The sequence below is a fragment of the Hypanus sabinus genome, chromosome 10, assembly GCF_030144855.1.
Source record: "Hypanus sabinus isolate sHypSab1 chromosome 10, sHypSab1.hap1, whole genome shotgun sequence".
In the NCBI taxonomy this organism is placed as follows: Eukaryota; Metazoa; Chordata; class Chondrichthyes; order Myliobatiformes; family Dasyatidae; genus Hypanus; species Hypanus sabinus.
Genome location: NC_082715.1, coordinates 62927955 through 62955045, shown reverse-complemented (window position 1 = coordinate 62955045; position 27091 = coordinate 62927955). Strand labels below are relative to the sequence as shown.

At 40.9% G+C, this 27091-nt stretch overlaps 1 protein-coding gene across 18 annotated transcripts in view; it reads left to right on the top strand.

Moving 5' to 3' along the window:
* LOC132400704 (doublecortin domain-containing protein 2) overlaps nucleotides 1–20733 on the top strand; it is a 159141-nt gene extending 138408 nt beyond the window's left edge. For all 18 annotated transcript variants that reach the window (XM_059981961.1, XM_059981962.1, XM_059981959.1 and 15 more), the window contains 2 exons: nucleotides 11200–11262; nucleotides 19955–20733. In XM_059981961.1, coding sequence (XP_059837944.1) covers nucleotides 11200–11250 — 51 coding nt within the window. In that variant the 3' untranslated portion in view covers nucleotides 11251–11262; nucleotides 19955–20733. The remainder of the gene's footprint in view (nucleotides 1–11199; nucleotides 11263–19954) is intronic.
* Nucleotides 20734–27091: the final 6358 nt, after the last annotated feature.

The following is a 27091-nucleotide window of genomic DNA, read 5'->3' as shown; positions in this document are numbered from 1 at the left end:
CGTTTCAGTCTGAGACTTTTCAGAAGGGTTCCGCTTAGATTCCCAGCGTCTGCAGATTTACTTTTGTTTGTGTGTTTCTTGGATTTCCAGCACCTGTAGATTTTCTCTTACTTGTGGGCAGTCCTGCTGAAGGGTCTTGGCCCAAAACATTGAATGTTTACTCTTTTCCATAAATGCTGCCGGGCCTGCTGAGTTCCTCCAGCAATTTGTGTGTGTTGCATGGATTTCCAGCATCTGCAGGTTTTCCCTTGTTTGTAAAAGGATGTGGGCAACCTTAACTCTCCAGAAAAATGCTGCAGTGGAACTTTGTCCCATTGTGTTTGCCTCTTTTTCTGGTTGGAATCTTGTTAAATAGGATGCACTCCAAAAAGTACATCTGTTGTATGGAGAGAGTTCATCACAATCAACTGTGGTGTGGGAGGGGACTTCTTGTAGCTTGCCAATATGGGAGGAGAGAAAAGTACAAAGAAGTACAAGATCACAATAAAATGGGAACAAGAATAGGCCATTTGGCTCCTTAAGCATAACTACCATTTAGTGTGATCATGGGTGATGTACCCCTTACCTCAAATGCTATCTGTGCTAGTTGGATTCAACACAACAAAGATCTTGGCATGCAGAAGTGTTCATATTCTAGAGCAACACACACAAAATGCTGGAGGAACTCAGAAAGATAGGGAGTATCTATGGAAGTGAATAAACAGTCGATGTTATGGGCCAAAACACTTTATTCGAACTAGAAAGGAAGGGGGAATAGGCCAGAATAAGAAGGTGGAGAGAGGGGAGATATAATAAGGTAGAAGATGGTAGATGAAGCCATGTGGATGGGGGAAGGGGGATGAATTAAGAAGCTTGGAGGTGATAGGTGGAAAAGGTAAAGACTGGAGAAAATAGAATCTAATAGGAGAGAAGAGTGAACAACGGGAGAAAGGAAAGGAAGAGGGGCACCAGGGGGCAATGATGGGAAGGCAAGGAGAAGAGAAGAGGTGGTGGGGGGGCTAGTGTGGACAATTGATGAAAAGGGAAGGGGAGAGGGACATGTAGCTGTGTGAGCGCGTGTTTGTACAGTCAGAGTAACAGAGATCACAGAGGGGGAGCTATGAGAGATGGTCTCACTGAACTCTCTTTGCAGAGGTTTAAATCTCTTCAGGGTAGGCATATCTCGAAGAGACTTTGCAGTGGAACAGCAAAGCATACACGCAAGACATTCTGCAAATGCTGGAAATCCATAGCAATACACACAAAATGCTGGAGGAACTTGGCAGGTCAGGCAGCATCTATGGAATGAATAAACAGTTGAATTTTCAGGCCAAGACACTTTATCAGGACTCGAAAGGAAGGAGAAAGAAGCTAGAATAAGGAGTTAGGGGCAGGAGTACAAGCTGGAAGGTGATAGGTGAAGCCAGGTTGGTGGGGAAAGGGGGGGGATGAAGTAAGAAGCTGAGAGGTGACAGGTGGAAAATATAAAGGGCTAGGGAAGAAGGAATCTGATAGGAGAGGAGGGTGAACCATTTGGAAAGGGAAGGAGGAGGGCACTAGAAAGAGGTGAAAAGGCAGGTGAGGAGAAGTGAGGAGGAAGAGTTGGGCCAGAGTGGGGAATTGAAGGAGAGGTAAGGGAAAGAAGTTATAGTAGCAATTCTGGTTGAGCACATAGTCAAAGTGTTGGAGAGCAGTGAAAAAGAGTTCCATTGAATTCTTTTCAAAGATGTTGATATTATTTTATTCTAGACATACTTAAACACTTGAAATTAAATTTACCAGTTGCCTTGGTGAAAATTAAGCTTTCGGTTCTGGATCAATTGTCCAAACCTCTGGAGAATTGCTTAGGAATATAACCACTATTTTATTTTGTCCCTGAAGTAAATTGTGTCCTACATAGATTAAAATGATATTCCATTCTTTAATATATAATACACTTGCCAATCAACTGAACCATTATATTATTTTCAATTTTATTTGAATCTAGTATACAGTGAAGATGTTTGTAGCAGACTTCATGAAGACAGAGACAGTGAGATAGATAAGTACATGGCAGATAAATTTGATTGCAATTGTAAAGTTACACAGTTTAAAAGGAAATATGAAAAAGGGAGATGTAATCAAATGGTATAGTTAAAAGAGAACCAGGAATTTATTTACATTGAAAGTGGAGGTAGGGGATAAGAATTATATTTTCAATAAAAATATAGTTTCATATATCCTGTGCTTTTTAATACCACAGTGTGCTTTTAGCAAATTTCTACACTGCTGGCTCCCACAAACAGCAAAATGATAAATGTCTCTCAATAATATTGAGTGTGGAAAACATATTGGCTAGGACACTTGGCATAATTTCCCTTCTCTGGTGCTCTTCGAAACCATACCCTGATACCATTAACTTCCTTCTGAAGAGTCAGCCCTAGGCCACACTTTAACGTCTCCAACAGAAATAAAGCACTCCCTCTGTATTGCAAAATTGGAACTCAGCTCTTCAGAGTGGGACTTCTGTCTTTGATTCAAGTATAAATTAACCAAATGAGACATAACTGACACCTGTTTAAATAAAGCATTTTGGAGAGTATAAATAGAAATACTGAGTACTGAATCCAACAAGTTATCAATCACCTTCGTATATGATTTATTATGTCTCAGCTAATGTGTTAGGTACCACCACACAGCTCCCATGACATGGATTCAATCCTGTTTGTACGGGGATCTTCCTGTGCCTAGATGCATTTATCTCTGGTGTTCTGGTTTGCACCTGCAGGGCAAAGACATACCAGTTGTTTAATTGGTTGTTATAAATTGACCCCAGTGTTGAGTTGGTGGTAGGAGAATTGGTTGGGGAGGAAGGGAGTTGATGGGAATGCAAAAGATGGGGGATGAGTATAGGAAAATGATTGGTGGATGGTGTGATAATTTGTTTCCATGACACATTGTTCTATCATCAAATAAAAGACAATGCTGTTTTGGAGGAGTGATGCATCTTGGCCTGTTGTCTAAGAACCAGTAATTTGGGCTGAATGGAGACCTTACTTGCCTCCTTATATAGACTGACAATCACCTATGTAATGATTTGAACAAGTGTTGCAGTTGAGTAAAAAAAAAATCCCCACAAGTGACTCTCTGTCTCAAATTTAGCAGATCTAAAAGCACAATACAAATGGTGTTCCTTGTCAATAGATGATGTGCAAACATGTGCATCTCCCTATGTGTTGAATCATTCATCAGTCAAGCTGAGGTTGCAGCTGCAAAGGATCCACATTATATTGTATCCTTCTGAAATTTGTACCTCAAGATTTATACTTAGAAACTGGGACCAGATTCACAGTAAGCAGATTCCTGCTCAGTTGAAACGCTTGAGGCAAACAGCTCATTAATGTGCCCCATTTCACATGTCTCAACTACCCAGAGCCTGTGGAGTGAAGGAGAATGAAAGTAGAGCTAGGCCAACTAAAAGAGTTGACAAACTTCTTAAATGATGTCTTGACATTAAGCAAGAATCCTCTGTTAATTGAGACCCAAGTCTTCGTGTGAGACGGTTTGATGGCCACCTTTATTTTATAAATCCCACATTGTCTTTGAGGAAACCACATTAATGTGAAGATCTTGTGAGCCTTCTAGAGAATATTTATGAATTCTTGGAGACAGTTGGCATCAAAGCCTGCATTAAGGAGAATGACCTGCTCTTTGCTGCTGTACAGGGTTGAAATAATAAAACCAATCTCTTCAGTCATTCCAGGGTGAAGCTACTTGAATTTAAACAGAAAACAAAGGAAATAGCATGTCAGGCAGTATTTGTGGTGGAAGAGATAGGTTGATGACTTTTCTGATGAGATCTTTTGTTGGAGTGGACATTGAAATTTGATTCAGGTATAAAAGCAGACAGATGAGGCTTGGCTGGCATCCATTTCCCAAAGGATATGGGGTCTTTGGTTTTATAATTAGATGCACTGTGCCCAGAAACATAGAAATGATAATAAACAAGCTTTATAACATATACTTCATCTGCCAGAAGAAGTGGGATCTCTCAGTGACCACCCATTTTAATCCCACTATCCATTCCAATATGTCAATCCATGGTCTCCTCTCGTGTCGCGCTGAGGCCACTCAGGTTGGAGGACCAACACCTTATATTCCGTCTGGGTAGCCTCCAATCTGATGGGATGAACATCAATTTCTCAAACTTCTGGTAATGCAACATGCCTGTACCCCCCATATTTCACTATTCCCCATGCCCTATTCCCTCTTTCACCTTACCTCCTTGCCCACCCAACTCCATTCTCTGGTGCTCCAACACCCCCACCTTTCTCTTTCTTCCATGGCCTTTTGTTCTCTCCTATTGGATACCCCTTCTCCAGCCCTGAAACTCTTTCAATAATCAACTTCCCAGCTCTTTACTTCATCCCTCCCCCTCCCGGTTTTAGCTGTCACCTTGTGTATCTCTCTCCCTTCCTTACCTTTTAAATCTACTCCTCATCTTTTTTTCTCCAGTCCTGCTGAAGGGTCTTGGCCCGAAATGTCGACTATACTTTTTTCCATAGATGCTGCCTGGCCTGCTGGGTTCCTCCAGCATTTTGTGTGTGTTGCTTGGATTTCCAAAATCTGTAGATTTCCTCTTGTTTTTGAAGCTTTATAACATTTTCACCACCTGACAAAATGATGAAAAATGTAGCCTTTGCAAATATACAAATCGTCAAGACAGGATCATTTCAGTAAATGAAAACAGATTAAGTTTTAGTACATTAAGACAAAGAGGCCAAGTTATGTTCAGAATGGTGTGTCAATCTCATTCGGGGTGAGCTGTAGGCAAACACATGGAGAACTGCATGTACATAACTTCACTGTGCAAATGGTTGTTGGTCCAAATGAAGAGATGCATTTTTAAGTGAGAAATGGACATATGAAGACTAGCTGCAGTATGATAGTTCTGAAATCTTGATAGTCATCTTCCTGTAAGGAATCTTGGGAAATTTGCCTCAACATGTTTTGCTGTAAGGGAGGACATCTTGGTATAAAGTGGATCCTGGTCAACAGTCTGAGAGCAAGAAGGAACAAAAGATGTTTTATTGAACGGTGAGTGCTGAGCTATGAGAGCAGAAGTCTTTTTTTTGGCTCCATAGCCTGTCTCTATTTACATAACGTGGAGGAGGGGTTTAGTGCAAACTCTTCTGACATTTTTGCATTGGTATCAGTTGATAGAAATTTTAGAAAATTTCATTCTAAGTAGATTTATATGGTAATGATAGGGGAATCAAGGGATATGGTGACAAGGCAGGAACTGGGTATTGATAGTAGATGATCAGCCATGATCTCAGAATGGCGGTGCAGGCTCGAAGGGCTGAATGGTCTACTTCAGCACCTATTGTCTATTGTAATGTTTAAAGCTACCCAAAGAGGAATGAAAATATCACCGTTCTCAGCATAAACTCGTGGAGACATTGATCTAGTAGTTCTAATACGACATGATTAGTGACCCATTAAGAAAACATAGTCAGCCTTTTTCTTCGAGCAACACTATAATTTTTAATTCTGCATTCTGAATTTTCTGATCAATGAACAGTAACCACTTATTTTAGAGGCATTTAGCACCTAGAAGAGATTTTATTTCTAGCAAGTGTATAATAACAAATTCAATGTGTTCCCTTACACTGTGCATTTGCAATGATTATGAAATGCTTAATGAGGAGCCAGGCACTGAGCAGAAATCAGAAATTGATGGTGCTATTGAGCACATTGCTTTAAAAGGGGGGGGGGTACAAATCTGCAAAGTGGTGAACATTGAGAAGCAATCTTCATGTCTTTGCCATTGTGACAGTGGCAGAGGCATGAAGTGGAGGGAAGATGAGCAGTAGTGATCCGGAATCAGAGGAGTATGAGACACAAGCTTGCCCATGGACTGACGAAAGTTGCAAAGCTTAGGTAGTAACACGAGTGAGAGTTTTGAAATAATTTCGTGGATAGCGAGTATAATGTTTAATGAGAATTGAAATGATAGTTGAGCAGCACAGCAGGGACAGTTTGTAATTTTGCCATGGGCAAGTTTTAAACCTTTAGCAATCAAGCAAGAGCATGAATTATTATTATATAGTATTTTGTGCTTTGGAACTGAACCCTTGGTTATAATGGAACAGCCTCTGCTCAAGGTGCAGGGAGAGAGTGATGGTCAAATCTTGTATTATTAAACGTTGCCAGTCTTACTTTTGCCAAAAGGCAGATCTCACCTTTATCTCCGAAGAGTAATTGGAAGAACTTCGCATTTGGGACTGAACCAGATGGAACTGGTAGAATTTTCAGCCAGTATTTATAACAGATGATAGCAACATGCCATTGATCTCCTATCTTTTAACATTTTATCTATGCACAAACATATTTGCACTTAAAGAGAAGCACTGTTATTGTGAAGTATGTTTCTTCATTTATGACCACATAATAGCTTCCCCATTTAGAAATACTTTGGTTAAAATAACAGTCTGAAGGTTCTACATGGCTGAATCAAACACTCAGGTGTAAACTGCAGCGATTCTAGTCAGTCACTGTAGCCTGTTTATTTTTATTTGTCCAATTTTCTCCACTGATCTCGTTAAAGTTTTGATTTCTTTTGGGCTTCTTGCCCAATTTCTCTCTTTAGTTCTTCATCCACTTGATCAACTAAGTCATACATGGGTTATTGTAGCAAAGAAACATAGAACATAGAAAACTGGAAACATAGTTTCTATGTTTCCAACTAAATCATACATAGGTTATGATAGCAAAGCTTGATCACACGATCTGCTGGAAGAACTCAGTGGCTCGAGCAGCATTGGTGGAAGGATAAAATGTTCTGGGGCAAAATGCTGCACCAGGTTTAAGAGTGGAGTGGTGAGGTGGCCAACATAGAAAGAAGGGAAATTGCAAGAATGGATTCCAAGGTATTTTCAACACAATTATCCCTCATAACTAATCACTAAGCTGCAAGAACTGAACCGCAGTACTTCCCTGTGCAACTGGATCCTCAATCTTCTCACTGGCATCACTACATGCTCAACTTCCCAGTTAGTATAGATTGCAACAACATCTCCTCCAAACTCACCATCAGCACAGGTTCAGCACTGGTCTGTGTGCTTAGTGCTCTGCTCCACTCTCTTTTGTTCTTATGATTGTGTGGCAAAGTACAGCTCCAAAACATTATTTAAGTTTGCGGATAATGCCACTGTCATTGGCCGAATTAAAGGTAGTGATGGGTCGACGTACAGGAGGGAGGTTGTAAATATGGTCGAATGGTGCTTCAACAGCATCCTCTCACTCAACATTAGCAAAACCAAGAGATGTTTATCAACTACGGGAGGAAAAAAATCCAGTGTCCAGAGCCAGTCCTTATTAGAGGAAGGGAGGTGTAGAAGGTCATTAGCTTTAAATACATTGGTGTCAACATATCAGAGGATCTGTCCAGGGACCAGCACATATGTGCCATTAGAAAGAAGGCATGACAGCGCCTGTACTTTCTTAGAAGTTTGCACACTTTCGGAATATCACCAAAACACTTTGACAAATGTCCACAGATGCACAGTAAAGAGCATCTTATTTTGTTGTATTACAGTTTGGTATGGAAACACCATGCCCAGGAACAAAAAAACATACAGAAGTTGTGGATACAGCCCAGTCCGTTATAGACAAAGCTCTCCCTACTATTGAGCACATTTACACAGAGCACTGCCACAGGAAACCAGCATCCATAATCAAAGGCCTCACCATCCAGGCCATATGCTTTTCTTGGACCATTATAAGGTAGCAGATACAGCACCCTTGGGTTCCACACCACCAGGTTCAGGAGCAGTTATTACCCTACAAACATCAGCCACCTGAACTGGATGGGTAACTTCATTTACCACTAGTCTGAGCTAATCTTAACGTCTGCAGACTCAATTTCAAGGACTTATACAATACATTTTCGCAATATTATCAACCTGCAGTTTGTCATTTTTGACACATTACCTATTTGTCAGTCTTTGTTTATGTGTAGTTTTTAGTAAAATTCTATCATATTTCTTCCTTCTTAAACAGAAATTAAAGGAGATAGGGCTTTACTCTCTGGAGAGAAGGAGGATGAGAGGAGACATGATAGAGGTATACAAGATATTAAGAGGAATAGACAGAGTGGACAGCCAGCACCTCTTCCCCAGGGCACCTCTGCTCAATACAAGAGGACATGGCTTTAAGATAAAGGGTGGAAAGTTCAAGGGGGATATTAGAGGAAGGTTTTTTTATTCAGAGAGTGGTTGGGTGTGGAATGCGCTACCTGAGTCAGTGGTGGAGGCAGACACACTAGTGAAATTTAGGAGACTACTAGACAGGTATATGGAGGAATTTAAGGTGGGGGTTATATGGGAGACAGGGTTTAAGGGTCAGCACAACATTGTGGGCTGAAGACAGACAGATATACTTTATTGATCCCGAGGGAAATTGGGTTTTGTTACAGTCACACCAACCAAGAATAGTGTAGAAATATAGCAAAATAAAACCATAAATAATTAAACAATCATAAGTAAAATATGCCAAGTGGAAATAAGTCCAGGACCCGCCTATTGGCTCAGGGTGTCTGACATTCCGAGGGAGGAGTTGTAAAGTTTGATGGCCACAGGTAGGAATGATTTCCAATGACGCTCAGTGTTGCATCTCGGTGGAATGAGTCTTTAGCTAAATGTACTCCTGTGCCTAACCAGTACATTATAGAGTGAATGGGAGACGTTGTCCAAGATGGCATGCAACTTGGACAGCATCCTCTTTCCAGACACCACCGTCAGAGTCCAGTTCTACCCCACAACCCTTACGAATGAGTTTGTTGATTCTGTTGGTTTCTGCTACCCTCAGCCTGCTGTCCCAGCACACAACAGCAAACATGACAACACTGGCCACCACAGACTCGTAGAACATCCTCAGCATCGTCCGGCAGAAGTTAAAGGACCTGTTAAAGGGCCTGTACTGTGCTGTATTGTTCTATGCTCTCTGTAAATTGCAACAAGAAAATGAACCCCAAAGTAGTAGTATGTGGTAATATATACAGTGCTGTGCAAAAGTCTTAGGCACATATATGTAGATAGGGTGCCTAAGATTTTTGTACCGTACTGCAGTAAGTTTATGTATTGCACTGTACTACTGCAAAAAAAAAAAAACAAATTTTACTGCATATGTAGGTGATGATAAATCTAGCTCTACTCTGGGTCTCTGTTTTGGATTGAGAGTGGGGAGGAGGCAGGAAGAGGAGAATAGTGATTGGAAATTGGCGAAAAGAGAGTGGAGGGAGCAGGCAGTGCCAGAGTGACATTCTGTAATGATCAATAATCCAATTGTTTGGAACCAAGTGACCTTTCCTGGTGTCTCAGGCCTGGGTGAGTCTGCAACCCCTACCACTGCTGGCACACCTTCTCTGCCACCCATCCTACTCTCCTCCATGGCACTCCATCCTTGCCATTTACAACATCCTTTGCTCCTGCCAGATTTACAAACTCACTCTCCAGCACAAATACAGTGCTGTGCAAAAGTCTTGGCCATCCGAGTTACAGTACATATTTGTGCCTGAGACATTTGCGCAGTGCTGTATGTATTTTCACAATAAATTTACTTTGAGCTTTGAGGGTAATTGGTGAACTGAGGAGGGGTTTAAGATGACTGGGAGGTGATGATTGGTGGAAGAGGCGAGAAGGGTGGAGTCGGAAGACTAGCAATTGACTGATGGATGGGGACGCAGAGAGAGAAGGAAAACAGACAAATCAAGGTGGATGGAGTAGTGTCTGAAGATTGGAGATAACTACTGGAGTTTCATGTGTCTTCATTGACCCTGTTCTCATCTGATTTCTATATGAAGAGAATAATCAAAAGCTGGAGTCATGGCTGATTTCCCTCTCAGCATTGTGTCCGATAGTGCGTTACAATTTCCATTCCAGCAAGACCTTCTCCTTAGACACATCCCAGCGACTGAACCGAGATTCGCTTTTTCCTGTTGGTGTCAGCCTTAACTGGAACAATAGTTGCCAGATTCTGTTTCTTGCTCTTCTCAGTCCTTGTTGATCTTTGTTCTTCTTCTTAAGCACCTCTTTTGTGGCTGGATTTACAGTATTTATTAAAGATAGTTAATTAAAAATTTGTCCTTTAATAATGCTTCCCTTTATTAATTATTTTTAAAAACATTATCACTTTGGAATAAAAGTGTTTTACCTATTAGTTTTGCCCAAAGATTTAATTATGTCCCTTTTTCCTGATTATAAAGGTTGTAACTTGGTTATCTGCTTTAAATACTAGGTAAAACATTTATTTAGAAACAAGGTTTCCTTCTCCTAAAGAAAGTCTGTGAAAAAAACATACTATTCATGCGTACTGCTAACTACTTCTCTCTAGTTCAGGACATCAGAACCTACAGTATATGTTTGGTGGTTGGCTAGAACAATGACACTTCTAGTTGTGCTAGATGTGTCATTTAAGAGAATTGGCTGAAAGGTCACGGTTTACATTTCAGTTATCAAGGGGACAGGAGAAATTCAGAACACTGGATTTCATTTAAGGAGGTCAGCAAAGTTCAAGGGTAGGTTTATTAGGTAAGATTTAGTACTTGACTTGGTAAGATTTAGTACTTTACAAAAACAAGATGGCAGTTTATCTATATTTATGTGGGGATTCATCAAGTAAAATATACCATTTAACTGGAACCATTTTGAAATAACCTACCATTGAGTTAAATCACTTGATGGACCTCAATGATACACATCAATTGGTTTAACATACAATCACAATTCTTCATGAAGTTACTTATTGAGGAAAAAATAAACAAATATTGATCCAGAAATATTGGTTCAGCATGTACACTAGATTAACAAGCTTAAAATTTAGGAGAATGTATCAAGTGCTCCATTTTTGCTGTCCACTATTCCTTGCATGTTATAAGGCTGTAAATGAGCTAGTAACACAGTGTTTACAAAGACAAATTATCAATATTGTGTAAAATTATTCTAATGCTTTATACACATCAGCCAGCCACAGTGTTTTTAGACACAACATCTGATATTGCTCACCATTAATCTCAGACTATTAGCAGAAATTAGCATTCTTTTGCCAAATTAAATCTTCAATGTACTCATAAGAAAGAGAGAGAAATACTAGAAATTTTCTGATTGTAAAATGTATTAATTTGTTGTATATTCTTATGCATACATATTAAAGTGACTCTGTGCTCTTGCATTTTTCCAGATGGTTATGAAAATAACAAATGAGGACTGTGGCCCGTGCTGCAGACCCTAACCGAATGATAAGGTAAATCAAGATATTCTGTGGATGATATTTCTTAACCGGCAATTTGTAAGTAAAGGATGGTTTGCTAATTATTTTTAATATATTTAATTCACCTTATTTTTAGATCACCTTTTTAACATATATTTTGAGGTGACATAAAAACTGGTAGCATTGCGAAGAGCAAAGGAAATTATTGAGGGATGCAGTAGCATATAGATCCAATGGAAAGCTGGATATAACACTCACAGATGAAAGTTAATCCTAATGAATGTGATGTCCATTTTGGGCAGTCAAGTAGGGTTAGGTAAAATACAGGAACCATAAGACATAGGAGCAGAATTCCATCATGGCAGAGTTACTATCCCTTCAAGCCCATTTTCCTGCCTTCTCCCTGTAACTTCTGGTGTCCCTACTAATCAAAAACCTATCAGCCTCCACTCTAAATATACTTATTGACTTGGCCTCCACAGCCATCAGTAGCAATGAATTCTGCAGATTTGCCATTCTGGCTGAAGAAATTCCACCTCATCTCTGTTCTTGAGGGACATTCTTCCATTCTGGTCCCAGACTCCCCCACTCCCCATGCTTTTCAATATCCAATAAGATTCCCCCTCATTCTCCTAAACTCCAGTAACTGGTTGGTGGCAAGGAATGTTGATGAACAGAGACGGTAGGGCCCAAGTCCATAGTTCCCTGAAAGTTGCAACAGAGGGAAACAATGTCACGAAGCAGGTAAATAGCATAACAATCTGTTGGAAGAACTCTGCAAGTCAAGCAATATCTGTGGACAGGAAGGAAGTCTCAACGTTTTGGGTCGAAGCCCTGCATCAGGACTCAATAAGTTTTGACCTTCATTCTCCCCACAGATGTTACTTGAGTTGAATGTTGTTTCCTGCTCCATATTCCCGCAACTGCAGTCTGCATGTATAAGATATGCCCACCCTTTACTGCAGATCATAAAAGTATTGTGACATTATCCTACAACTTCACAAAACACTGTTTAGAATCTTGTGTGTCGTTATGGTAACTGCCCCACAGGAAGGATGTGATTGCAGTGAAAAGGGTGCAGCAGAGATTCACCTGGCTGTTGGCTGGATTGAGCCAGTAATGGGGAGAAATCACAGAGGCTGGGTTTATTTTCCCTGGAGAGAAAGCTGAGAGACGACCTAGCAGAATTGCATAAAACAATAAGAGGCACACATTAACTAGACAGTCAGAATTTTTCCCTATGGTAGGGGGTATCAATAACAAGAGGTCATAGGTTAAAGAGGAAAGGAGGGAGTTTTAAAGGGGGTTTGAGTAGAAGGATTTTTCCCACAGTGAGTGGTTGATACTTGGACATATTCTACCACTGTCAGAGGAGGTGGTAGAATATGATGTAATTACAACGACAGTTATAAACAGGCAGTTGAATAGGCAAGGCATGGAAAAATATAAGACATTAAGACCACAAGACCGACCATAAGACATAGGAGCAATATGGCCCATTATATATGGTCTGCCATTCCATCATGGCTTCATTATCCTTCTCAACCTCATTCTTCAGCTTTATTCCCATAATCTGTGACACCCTCGTTAATCAAGAACCTATGAACCACCACCTTAAATATACTCAATGACTTGGTCTGCACAGTCATCTGTGGCAAAGAATTCTACAGATTTACCATCCTCCGACTAAAGAAATTTTTCCTCACCTCTGTTCAAAATGGAGTTCCTCAATTCTAAGGCTGTGCACTCTGGTCTTAGACATCTCTACTAGGGTAAACATCCTCCCCACATCCACTCTATCCAGACCTTTCAATATTCGATAGGTTTCAATGAGATCCCCATTCATTCTTATAAACTTCAGTGACTACAAGCCCAGAACTATCAAACACCTCTCATATGTTAACCCTTTCATTCCTGGAATCATTCATGTGAACGTCCTTTGGACTCTCTCCAATGTCAGCACATTCTCTCTTAGATAATGGGACCAGAACAGTTCAGTATGCTCAGAAGTGCTGTCTGACCAATGCCTTATAAAGCCATAGCATTACATCCTTGCTTTTGTATTCTAGTCCTCTTGAAATGAGTGCTAACATTACATCTGCAAACCTTACCATTGACTCAACCTGCAAGTTAATCTTTAGGCAATCCTGCATGAGGACTCCCAAATCTCTTTGCACCTCAGATTTTTGAATTTTCTCCCCATTTAGAAAGTAGACTATGCTTTTATTCTTTCTATCTAATTGCATGATCATGCATTTCCATGCATTATATTCCACCTGACACGTCTTTGTCCATTCCCCCAATCTGTCTAAATCCTCCTGCAACCACCCTGCTTCCTCAACACTATCTGCCCCTCAACCTATCTTCATATCATTCGGAAACTTGGCCACAAAGCCATCAATTCCTTCATCCAAATCGTTGACATATAACGTGGAAAGAAGTGGTCCCAAAACAGACCCCTGCAGAACAGCACTAGTCACCATCAGCCAACCAGAAAAGGCTCCTTTTTTCCCACTCTTTGCCTCCTGCTAATCAGTTAATGCTCTATCCATGCTCGTACCTTTCCTGTAATGCCATGGGATCTATCTTGCTCAGTAGGCTCATGTGTCACCTCATCAAAAGACTTCTGGAAATCCACTGACTCTCCTTTATTTATCCTGCCTGTTATTTCCAACAGATTTGTCAGGCAAGATTTCCTCTTTAGAAAACCACTTTATCGTGTGCATCCAAGTACTCCGAAACCTCATCCTTAATAATAGCTCGAACATCTTTCCAACCAACCTCCAAAGTCAAGCTAACGAGCCTATAATTTCCTTTCTTTTGCATCCCAGACTTCTTAAAGAGTGGAGTGGTATTTACAATTTTCCAGTCCTCAGGAATCATTCTAATATCTAGTGATTCTTGAAAGATTATTACTGATGCCTCCATAATCTCTTTAACTACATCCTTCAGAACCCTGGAGTGCAGCCCATCTGGTCATACTGACTTATCGACTTTCTGAGTTTTCAATTTTGCAAGCACCTTTTCCTTAGTAGTAGCAACAGCAATCATTGTTGCCCTCAATACTCTCACATTTCTGGAATTCTGCTAATGTCTTCCACAGTGAAATCTGACACAAAATACTTACAGAGTTGCTCCACTGTTTCTTTGTCCCCCATTACTACCACCCCAGTGTCATTTTCAAATTTCACTCGTCCCTATTTTCTCCTTATGTATCTGAAAAAAAATGTTTTATGTGTCCTCTTTTATATTATTGGCTAGCTTACCTTCATATTTCATCCCTTCTCTTCTTATGGCTTTTTAATTGCCTTCTGTTGGTTTTTAATAGTTTCCCAATCTATTTTCCTTTTATTTTTTTCCCTATATAATATGCCCTCTCTTTTGCTTTAATGTTGACTTTGACATACCTTGTCAGCCATGTTTGCATCATCCTCCCTTTAGAATACTTCTTCATCTTTGGGATGTATCATTCCTATGCCTTACAAATTTCCCCCCCAAACATCAGCCATTGCTGTTCTGCTGTCATCCCTGCAAGTGCCTCTTTCCTATCAACTTTGGCCCGCTTCTATCTCATGCCTCTGTATCTCCCTTTACTCCACTGTAATACAGATTCCTCCAATTTTAGCTTCTCCTTCTCAAACTGCTGGAAAAATGCTATCATATTAAGGGTTCCTTTACCTTGAACTTCCTAAGCAAACTTGGGTCATTACATAAAATCCAATCCAGAATTTTCATTCTTCTAGTGGGCTCAGCCACAAGTTGTTCTAAAAAGCCATCTTGTAGGCATTCTACAAATTCCCTCTTTGGGATCCAGCACCAGCCAAATTTTTCCAATCTACCTGCATTTTGAGATCCCCCATGATTATCACAACTTTGCCCATTTTGCATGCTTTTTCTTATCTCCTGATGTAATTTGTTCCTGACAACCTGGCTGCTGTTTAGAGGCCTATATCATTAGTCTCTTTGTATCCTTGCATTTTCTTAAATCTACCCACAGGAATTCTACATTTTCCAATCCTAGAGGTATGTCACCTCTTTACAAGGATTTGATATAATTTTTTACCATTAGAGCCACCACACACCCTCTTCCTATCTGCCTGTCTTGTTACGATATTTATCCTTGAATTTTAAGTTCCCAACTATCATCTTCTCTCAGCCATGACTCAAAGATGCCCACAACATCATATTGACAATCTCTAAGTGTACAAGATTATCTGCTTTATTCTGTATGCATTCAAATATATCACCTCCAGTCCTGTATGCATCACTCTTTTTGACTTTGTCCCCCATTACAATTTAACTCATCCCACTGACTGCAATTTTGCCCTATCATCTCACAATCTCACTACACACTGCATCTAATGATAATAATAATGTTTGTCCATCATCATCAATGAAGACATTGATGCCATTAGTACTTTTTACGAGGTCGAGTTGCTATCTCGATGCTCAGCTCAGCGCGGATGTAAAGTGTGCAAGGGAGTCAGCTGGATTCGAACTCTGGACCTCTCGCCCCGAAGTCCAGCGCTGCTGCCACTACGCCACCAGCCGGCTATTGTGTTGAGACTAGCACTTGGTTTTAGCATCAGCTTCACTCTCTCTTGCCAATTCCTATCTGGATCCAGTGGCAAGAAAAGTTGAGACGGCTGGAGATAGGAATAGGTGCAGTGGATGACCAGGACATCTTCTGTGTCTATGTCATGCTCTACATGTTCCACAACGCTTGCAGAGACTGCCTTCTTGACCGCTAGACTTTCCATCGGTCTCATCCGCTCAATCCGCCGGAGTCTGTCTTCACATGCTGGGATAGACAACTCCCTATCTCACCGAGGGTTTGAGACCTGTCGGCTACACTCAACTGGTTTAGCCGATTTGTTGAAGCCATTGCCCAGGTCGTGGCCGCTGTCACATGTGTTACGAACCCCGTAACTGAGTGACTTACCAGCAAAGATAGAGACGTCTGTTGGAGTCTGTTGATACTATTTTTAAACAGTATTTATTAGTAAAAATACACAAAAATAATATCAAGGCAAATATACAGATAATATACGTCGTCAAAACTAAACCTAAAAGTGCGGGTATAATAGTAATCAATAAGAAATAAGCTCTATCGTTGTCTAGGGGATAATGAATTGTCCGATGGAAATATAACGTTCGCTGCAGTTCACACAAGCTGCTGTCTTTTGGGTGTCACTGTGTTGCAATTCTTGGAGAGAGAGAGAGAGAGAGAGAGAGAGAAATAGAATGGGAACATTTACCACTACAGGTTTTTTCCAACCTTCCTTTATGATTTCAATCCGTCAGGTGTCTCGTTGTCATGGCCGTTCAATTGTGACCTCTCCTTTAGCTAAACTGTTCTTCCGTGATGAGCCCGCCACCCAGGCAAGGGAGGATGCACACGAGCTCTCACCGGCTTTTGCTATAAAATGCTGTCACGGGATTTCTAGAGTTTCTCCTGGTGCATCTAAAGGGGTGTTCCCCAGACCCCTCTTTTATCCTTACTCACGGGGTCTCAGATGTCAATCAGGTTGGGATGATGCAATCCCTCAACCAGACCACTCTGGTTGTCCCCTGAGGGGTTTTAATGAATAGTACAGTACTCAATACACAATTCCTTCTCCAAGAGACAATTTCAGTAATCAGTGGTTCCGTTCCGCTTACATCAGGACACATTCCACCTGGTTGTGTATTCTGTGTGTGTCTCTCTCATTTCCTGGGTCTCAGACCCGAAATAATAGCGATCTTGCAATTCTCAAAAAGGAGGGGGCAACTTTGTACCCTTTGGCCCCTCGGAGTTGCTTCACCTTCGTAACACACGCAAACAGCTATGGGGAGCCAAAGGTGAGAGCTGAGTGCCAGGTAGGGACTAAAGGTGGACAATCCACCTAAAAAGGACTCGACATGCTCCCCCAGAGGTGCTACCTCTCCCTGACACCCCATACACTGCATCTACTTGTGTATCAACTGCCCTATCCTCAGCCCTATTACTCCAGTTTCAACCTTCCTGCCGAATTAGTTTAAACCTTACCCAACAGCTTTAGCAAACCTGCCTGCAAGATATTGGCTCCCCTTGGGATCAGGTGTAACCCATCCATTTTGTTCAGGATATAGCTTCTCCTGAAGAGATCCAAATAATCCAGAAATATGAAACCCTGTCCCCAGCACAAATTCTTCAGTCACACATTCACCTGCCATATTGTCCTATTCTTAACCTCACAAGCATTGGTACAGGCAGCAATCCAGAGATTACGATGCTGGAGATCTTGCTTTTCAGCTTTCTGCCTAACCTTCTATATTCTCTCTTAAGGACTTCGTCCCTTTTCCTATCTATGTAATTGGTACCAATATGCTGTACTACATCTGGCTGAGATCTAAGATACCCCTGACCCTGGCACCTAGGAGGCAACATACCATCTGGTTGTCTCTTTCACAGAATCTGCTTTCCACTCCTCTGATCAAATCCTCTATCACTCCTCTTCTCTCTCCCATCCCTTCTGAGTCACAGAGCCAGAATCATCCAGCTGCAGCTCCATTTCCTTAACATGGTATCTAAAAAGCTGCAACTCTGTAACCTTTATGTAGATGTAGTTATTAGGGAGACTTTAGGTCTCCCATTTCTCACGCAAGAAACATACCACTAGCCCTGCAACGATTCTCAGTGCACTAAATGACAAAAAACCTTATGTACTAAAAAAAACCTTACTCGAAACTTTCTTACTTATTTAGATCCTCTGTCTGTGCTTGCTCAAGTCTGTTCTCACCTAAGCCTGTTGAGCCAAAGCCAGACCACTCTAACACTGACCCACTCCAATAATGACTGTTCCATTTACACCTTCTTTCTTTTTATCGGCCGAGTGCTAATTGCCACGCAACTGAGGAAAAAGCCAAAAAGTAAACCTGAGCTCTTTTTAAACCCCACACTGTATCACCAATGAACAATCTCTTGGACTGATCACTGCCTGCTGAGAACAAAGCCTAAAAGCAGCGGAGCTCTTTTTAAACCTTGTGCTGTGTCACCAACGAATGACCTCTCGGGCTGATTGCTGTCTGCTGAGAAAAAAAGTTAATGTGGTCTGTTGTAGTTACTGTTGATGGGCAGACAGGTCGGTGTGGATGTAGTCAGTTAAAGGCCATATTTCAGAGCTGTACAATTCGATAAAGCAGCTGCACATCATTCAGCTCTCCATGCTCGACACAGTGATGGTTATCAATCAGCAGTTGCAGAGGGGAATGGGAAATGAATTGCTGCTCTACAGGTAAGAATCCTTTGGTGCTAGTAAATAAGGCATAAGAAAAGGCCTATACTTATCTCATTATCTAGTACCTTGATCTGTAGTCTTCTATACTACAGCCTTTCTAGTGGTCATCTAAATACTACTTAAATGTTGCTGCGGTATGCACCTCCACTACAGCCACAGGTAGAGCTGGGTGAACAGAAAGCCCTTTCTGAAATCCACTCTGAATCTCCTCCCGCTTACATGAAAACAATGTTCTCTTGTTGAGGGTAACACTAAGGAATTCTTTTCTCACTAGCTACCTTTTTTATGCTCTTCATCATATATACTGATATCAAGAACACAACATCCTCCTCTGCTCCAAGGAAAACTAGCCCAGCTCTCCTGTCCCTCTTCACAGACAGGAGAGCCTGGAAATGCTGCATCCCAGACAACATCATGGTGAGTCCTCTCTGCGCTTCTGAAGCAGTCGCACACACATCTCCTACCATCCTGCTACACAGTGTTATTCGGTAGCCAGCCATATGAACAAACCAGCACTTTTCGGAATGTGGGAGGAACCCAGATTGCCCGGGGAAGCCCCCACTGTCACAGGGAGAATGGTGTGAGCTCACACAGATGGTGTCTGAAGTCAGAGTAGAACCTGGCTTGCTGATTTGTGAGTTAACTGCACAATCTCATGCATTTTTGCCAAATGAGTCTGGCAATGATCAGAGTCCATTTCTGCCCAGCTTTCTGCATCTGTGGATTGGATAACAAGACTAAGGTGTTTCTGGCATTAGGCATCAGTCAGAAAGAAGTTCCTTGTCATAGTGCTTATATTTCACCTGCAATATCATCAGTGCATCTCTTTTTGACCATTTCTGGAGTATCCTAGGCCTCTGTGCGAATGACCAGCATTAGTGGTGTCTCTGTGTTACTCTGCTGCAGTACAGACCAAATCACACAGCACCCTGTAGTTAAATGCTCACAGATCAAATTCAGTAGCAGGCTCCATGATACACATCAAGGATGCTACTCTTTGAGTTAGAAAGTTCACAAATATCAAATGGATAAATGGGGTTTTCCCATTTCATCCCAATCTGAAAAAAATCCTATGTGCCAGTTGGAGAAGTTTAGGCCTGAGGGTTCACTAGTGTAGCTGGTGGTTTAATACTGTTATGCTTGTCAGAGTTTGTGTACCTTACTCAGTACTGAGTCCCCAACACTTTAAGGGGATGAATTCAGTCAGAATGATTACACAGCAGCAGAAAGTGGCACGATATTTTCCTGGGTTCACTGTTAGATGATAATTTCAGGTGAAATGAATGGAAGTGATAATTAATCTTAGTGTACCAAAGGTTGTTAATTGGATAACACCAATTTATACAAAATCTAATTATTTTCATTGGTGCAAATTATCCAGCAACATGGGTTGTATGCATTTTACTCAGTGTGTTTCTCTTTCATAATTAGTTACTTATAATGGCCATTGCTTGGTTTACTTGCAGGATTTAACATTGAAAAAAAGTTATTTGCAAGAGAAACAAAGATAGATCTTCAAGAGATATTGTCAGCATTGGTGGGCAGTCATCCGGTGAAGGATCGATATGCTTTTAGTTGAAGCTGCAGCTCTCAGATGCTTATTAAAATGATTCTTTTAAATGTATTAATTTTCAAAAAATCAAGCATGCTTTGTGCATCCCCAATGCAGCTTGACTAATATATTTGTTAGTAAGATTTCATTATTGTATAACAGCTGAGGATATAACTTTCACTAAATATTTTGTTGATTAGTCTTTTTTTAAATCTTCTGATGAATTATTTCTGTTTTGCATAATCAGCTGGCTATCTGTAAAATATAATTGCACTTGCAAGAAGATTACAGTCTCAGGCGATGAATTAAATTGATGGTCATATTGAGAAGAATAAAGTAATAACTTTAATTAGCATAACATTCTTCTTTGTCACAGTTTAATGAATTTTATACATAACGAGAAGGCTTTTGTTGTATACTCATGTGGCTTAAAGGATTGCAATGACACAAACTGAACAAGTATGTTATTAGCACCAAACACTTACTTGCCAAGCGAAGTTTATGTCTGGACTGATCTCAGTAATGGAGTCTTTAATTTGCAAAATCTGTTTAATTTGTGAATAGCATTATGTTAGTTGTAATTCATAAGAAATCACAGATCAATTAAGAATATTAGATCCTTGTGTGTTGAATTTTAAATGCGTAAACTCTGAGATGTTCACAATAAAGTAATAAAAGAGGTTTGGAAACTTGTTTGAGAGTTTTTGCTGTGTGATGTTGCTATTGCTGGACATTTAGTGTGGCTTTAAGGCACTCAGTTTTCCCATAACAAAATCAAAACGACCAGGTTGTGTGTCATTATAGAAAAATATATTCACTTGCCCACTGGCTTCCTTTATAATGTAGTCAAATAATCATTTTAAAATGCCTATAGGTATTCAGCTAATGCCTCAGAACCTTCAATTGGTATAGTTTGATTCAACCACTGAGCAAAAATTCTTGTTAATGACACTGGGCAGAAAAAGGTAGAAGCTTTATCATTCAAGTAGTCCTCTGGAATCACCAGGGTAATCATTCAGCACATCAGGTTACCGGCTAAGGGAAAGTGACATTGTAGCCTTGATCTCCAATAACTGATCTAGCCATCCATAAAGTGCAGCAAGGGCACCAAGCATATCTGTCAACTATATTTTATTGCCCAACTTAGTAGTAATCTGCAATGTTCCAGTGGATACTCTAAAAGTTGTAAATAGTACAACTTCAATTTGCAGCTGCTGCACAAATCCAATTATAATGAGGCTAGTTGAGCCAGTCATTAGTTATGCTACACCCAATTATTACCGGAGGATAAAAATCATCAAAAAACTCAACAAGCTCGAGGACCTGAGATTCTGTTTATTTATTTGACCTTAATATACTGTCTATAGCTAGTAAATGGCAAATGACAAGTAGAAGGGAGATTTAGTCAGTGGATGCTAGAATAAGGAATCTCTGACTGTGGGGAGAGCAGACTGATAGTGTATGATAAGTAGCTTTAAAATTATTTTTAGATTTCACTGCAGCAATGTATTAAGGTGGTGTTGCAGTCCCAGAATTTCAAGGACTTGGGTTTGAATCTATGTAGAGTTTGCAAATTTGCCTGTTGGCTGCATTTACATAAATTGCTCCAGTTTCCTCCCACATCATAAATGCATTGTTAGGTTAATTGGCCAAGATAAAATGTTTCTTAGTAAGGGTGTGTGACAAAATAATCAAAGACAATTTGATTGGCATATTAGAGAGAGTAAGTTATATCGTTACAGGGAAATAGAAAGAGGGATTGCTCTTTTGGAAATTGGCTTGATCTTGATGGACTGAATAATCTCCAGCTGTGTTTTAATAAATCATGGGCCTCTTTCATTTATTACCCTGTAAACATGCTATTCATTCCCACATCTCACTCTGTATATATTCCACCTCAAAATTATCATAGGTATGAGCTACAGTGCAAGTAGGCTGGCTGGGGTCTGCAGTACCAGGGGTCATCAGAGACTTGTGTACTCTGTTCCAAAGAGACATGGCTCACACACAGCTCTCCAGACACAGTGCATCAACAAGAGGGCTTCAACGTCTGCAGTGTGGACTAAATGGCAGCAGCAGGCAAAAGAAATGTTAGAATTTCATCATTATTAACTCATGGTGGTACAAAGATGTAGCAGTTCTGTCTCAGTCCTCTTCTCCTCCAACCAGGAACATCTGGCAGTCAAGTGTCATCTGTTTGATCTGCCAATGGAGTTCAACACTGTCATCTTGGTAACAGTGTACATTTCAACCCAGTCAAATATCAAGCTGCCACTGAATATGTTGAGCATTGTGATCAGCATTCATGAGACAGTATACCCTGATGCCTTTCCTACTATCGTAGTGTCTTTAACTAGGCCAGATTGAAGAAGTTTTTGACAAACTATCATCATTTCATCTGCAGAACCAGATGAGCCAACACACTCAATCACTATCACACTTCCATCAAGAACGATTACTGAGCCATACTGTGCCTTTGCTTTGGCAAGCCCGATCACCTGGTTACATTTTTATTCCCAACATATGCACAGAGACTGATGACCACAGCACCAATTGAGAAGACCATGAAGATATGGTCAAGGAAGGTGGAGGAGCAATTTACAGGACAACTTTGAATCATTCAGGACTTGGACAAATATTCCACAGCCAACACTGACTTCATCAAGACCTGCATTGATGAGTGTGTGCCTTTGAGAACATACTGAGTTTTCCCAATCCAAAAGCCCTGGATGAACAAAGATATCGGAAGTTGCTGAGGGCTAGATCTCTGGCAATCAGAATCATGGGAGCTGTGGCAGAATTTTACTGCCATTACTTTCTATAAGGTGAAACCTAACAGCATAATTGGCAGTGATTCTTCACTCCCCTATGATCTCTATGCCTTTTATGCACATTCTGAATTTCCGTAGCATCTGGTGACCCAATGATCTGTCTTGGAGATTGATATTAGACTATATTTCAAGAGAGTGAACCATTGCAAGGTGTCTCTGATGGTGTACCTGGCTGGATACTGAAATTTTATGCCGACTACTGATTAGAATGTTCAAGGACATCTTCAACATTTCACTGCTATAATCAGAGGTTCCCAACTGCTTCAAAAGGAACAATCTTGAGTTCAGCACAATAATGCAATGACAAAGAACGCACACCAGAGGCTGTATTTCTTTAGGAATGTGAGGAGATTTGGTATATCTTGAAAGAAAGCACCAACTTTCTAGCGCCGTACAGAGGACAGCATTCTGACTGGCTGTGTCATAGTCTGGTATGGAGGCTGTAGACTCAGCATTATGGGCATACAGCTCCCCAGCATCAAGAACATGTTCAAGAGATGGTGCTTCAAGAGGGTTGGCATCCATCATTAGAGGACCCTCACCATCTTGGATAGGCCTTCTTCTCATAACTATCGTCAGGGAGTAGGTACAAGAGCCCAAAGACTCTCGCTCAATGTTTTAGGAATAGCTTTCTTCCCACTACCATAAGATTTCTGAATTGTTTGTGATCCGAAGGACAGCATCTTTTGTACTATTTATTTTTATAACCTCTTATGTCTTGCACTATGATTGGTGGTTGGCGTCTGTCTCGAAGGATAATGTATGATGGTCAACATCACAAGCCTGGATGGAAGGTATGGAGATTCCTGAGTTGCCCAGCATTGAGATCCCCCTCTCGGCCTCACCACTGTGGTCCAAAGGAAAGCTAATGAAGCATTATATTTGGCAGCAGCTTGGCTGCAGGAGGTGCCAGAAGGATATTCAATGATGTCCAGCTGCCTTAAGGGCTCCACTCCGGACCTGCTGTCTGGGTTTACTCCCATAGCTTTCATCTCTCCCAAACCTGCCCACAAGGCAGTGGGGCTATTTACCCATAGATGGGGATCTGGTTCATGAGCACCATGGCGTGTCCACACACAGGTGAGCCTGTGTGCTATGTGTGCAAGGGCCAGACCTCCTCCCCGTCCTCTGTCGTTCAGCCTGAATCCAAAAGGAGTTCAGATTCCATGTGTCGCCAGTGAGGAGGCACTGCATGAGGCTTGCTGTTGGAGAGGGTATGTACTGGCAGGGAGAGAATTACACATTCAGCTCTCCTTTTTGCAGGACTGCTAGCCAGCAGTGGAAGCTGAAAGTGAGAGTGACAAGCACTATCCACTAAACTAAACACACTAGACATGTCACATCAACCATTTTGACACCAACCATTATGTCTTGCACTGCACTGCTGACAAAAAATAACAAAATGCACAACACATGTCAGTGGTTTGCCTCCCTGGTGCCAGGGTTCGGGATGTTTCTGATCACGTCCAAGATATCCTGAAGAGGGAGAGTGAGGAGCTAAATATTCCTGGCAACTAAATATCCCTGGATTTTGTTGCTTCAGGTGTGATAGAATCGGAGAGGCAAGAGGAGGAGGTGTTGCATTGCTTGTCCGAGAATATATTACAGCATATGTCATGGTACATATAGGTACCAATGACATAGGTAGGAAAAGGGAAGAGGTCCTGAAAGGAGAATATAGGGAGTTAAGAAGGCAGTTGAGAAGAAGGACTGCAAAGGTAGTAATCTTGGGATTACTGCCTGTGCCACGCAACAGTGAGAGTAGGAATGGAATGAGGTGGAGGATAAATGCATGGCTGAGGGATTGGAGCAGGGGGCAGGGATTCAAGTTTCTGGATCATTGGGACCTCTTTTGGGGCAGGTGTGATCTGTACAAAAAGGATGGGTTACACTTGAACCTAGGGGGATCAATATCCTGGTGGGGAGATTTGCTGAGGCTACTGGGGAGATTTTAAACTAGAATGGTTGGGGGGTAGGAATCAATTTGAAGAGACTAGGAGAGAGGAGGTTAGTTCACAAATAGAGAACACTAGTAGACAGTGTGTGAGGGAGGATAGGCAGGTGATAGAGAAGGGGAGCGCTCAGACTGAAGATGTAAGGGAGAAGGAAGAAAAAGATAATAAAGTTGATCACATCGTTAGGGATAAACAGAGATGAAGAGGTGGAAAGTTTCTTAAATGCATCTATTTTAATGCTAGGAGCATTGTAAGAAAGATGGATGAGCTTAGAGCATGGATTGATACCTGGAAATATGATGTTGTAGCTATTAGTGAAACATGGTTGCAGGATGGGTGTGATTGGCAACTAAATATTCCTGGATTTTGTTGCTTCAGGTGTTATAGAATCGGAGAGGCAAGAGGAGGAGGTGTTGCATTGCTTGTCCAAGAAAATATTACAGCAGTGCTTTGGCAGGATAGATTAAAGGGCTCATCTAGGGTGGCTACTTGGGTGGAATTGAGGAATGGGAAAGGTGTAGTAACACTTATAGGGGTGTATTATAGACCACCTAATGGGGAGCGAGAATTGGAGGAGCAAATTTGTAAGGAGATAGCAGATATTTGCAGTAAGCACAAGATTGTGATTGTGGGAGATTTTAATTTTCCACACATAGACTGGGAAGCCCATTCTGTAAAAGGGCTGAATGGTTTGGAGTTTGTAAAATGTGTGCAGGATAGTTTTTTGCAGCAATACATAGAGGTACCAACTAGAGAAGGGGCAATGTTGGATCTCCTGTTAGGGAATGAGATAGGTCAGGTAACGGACATATGTGTTGGGGAGCACTTCGAGTCCAGTGATCACAATACCATTAGTTTCAATATAATTATGGAGAAGGATAGGACTGGACCCAGGGTTGAGATTTTTGATTGGAGCAAGGCTAACTTTGAGAAGATGCGAAAGGACTTAGAAGGAGTGGATTGGGACAATTTGTTTTTTGGGAAAGATGTAATGGGGAAATGGAGGTCATTTAAAGGTGAAATTTTGAGGGTACAGAATCTTTATGTTCCTGTTAGGTTGAAAGGAAAGGTTAAAAGTTTGAGGGCGCCATGGTTTTCAAGGGATATTGGAAACTTGGTTCGGAAAAACAGGGAGATCTATAATAAATATAGGCAGCATGGAGTAAATGAGGTGCTCAAGGAATATAAAGAATGTAAAAGAATCTTAAGAAAGAAATTAGAAAAGTTAAAAGAAGACATGAGGTTGCTTTGGCAAGTAAGGTGAAAATAAATCCGAATGGTTTCTACAGTTATATTAATAGCAAAAGGATAGTGAGGGATAAAATTGGTCCCTTAGAGAATCAGAGTAGACAGCTATATGTGGAGCCAAAAGGGATGGGGGATATTTTGAACAATTTCTTTTCTTTGGTATTCACTAAAGTGAAGGATATTGAATTGTATAAGGTAAGGGAAACAAGTAGGGAAGTTATGGAAACTATGACAATTAAAGAGGAGGAAGTACTGGCACTTTTAAGGAATATAAAAGTGGATAAATCTCTGGATCCTGACAGGATATTCCCTAGGAACTTGAGGGAAGTTGATGTAGAAATAACAGGGGCTATGACAAAAATATTTCAAATGTCATTAGAAACGGGGATGGTGCCGAAGTATTGGCATATTGCTCATGTGGTTCCATTGTTTAAAAAGGGTTCTAAGAATAAACCTAGCAATTATAGGCCTGTCAGTTTGACATCAGTGGTGGGTAAATTAATGGAAAGTATTCTTAGAGATGGTATATATAATTATCTGGATAGACAGGGTCTGATTAGGAATAGTCAGCAGGGATTTGTACGTGGAAGGCCATGTTTGACAAATCTTATTGAATTATTTGAAGAGGTTACGAGGAAAGTTGATGAGGGTAAAGCAGTGGATGTTGTCTATATGGACTTCAGTAAGGTCTTTGACAAGGTTCCACACGGAAGGTTAGTTAGGAAGGTTCAATCGTTAGGTATTAATATTGAAGTAGTAAAATGGATTCAACAGTGGCTGGATGGGAGATGCCAGAGAGTAGTGGTGGATAACTGTTTGTCAGGTTGGAGGCCGGCGACTAGTGGTGTGCCTCGGGGATCTGTATTGGGTCCAATGTTGTTTGTCATATACATTAATGATCTGGATGATGGGGTGCTAAATTGGATTAGTAAGTATGTAGATGTACTAAGGTAGGAGGTGTTGTGGATAATGAAGTAGGTTTACAAAGCTTGCAGAGAGATTTAGGCCAGTTAGAAG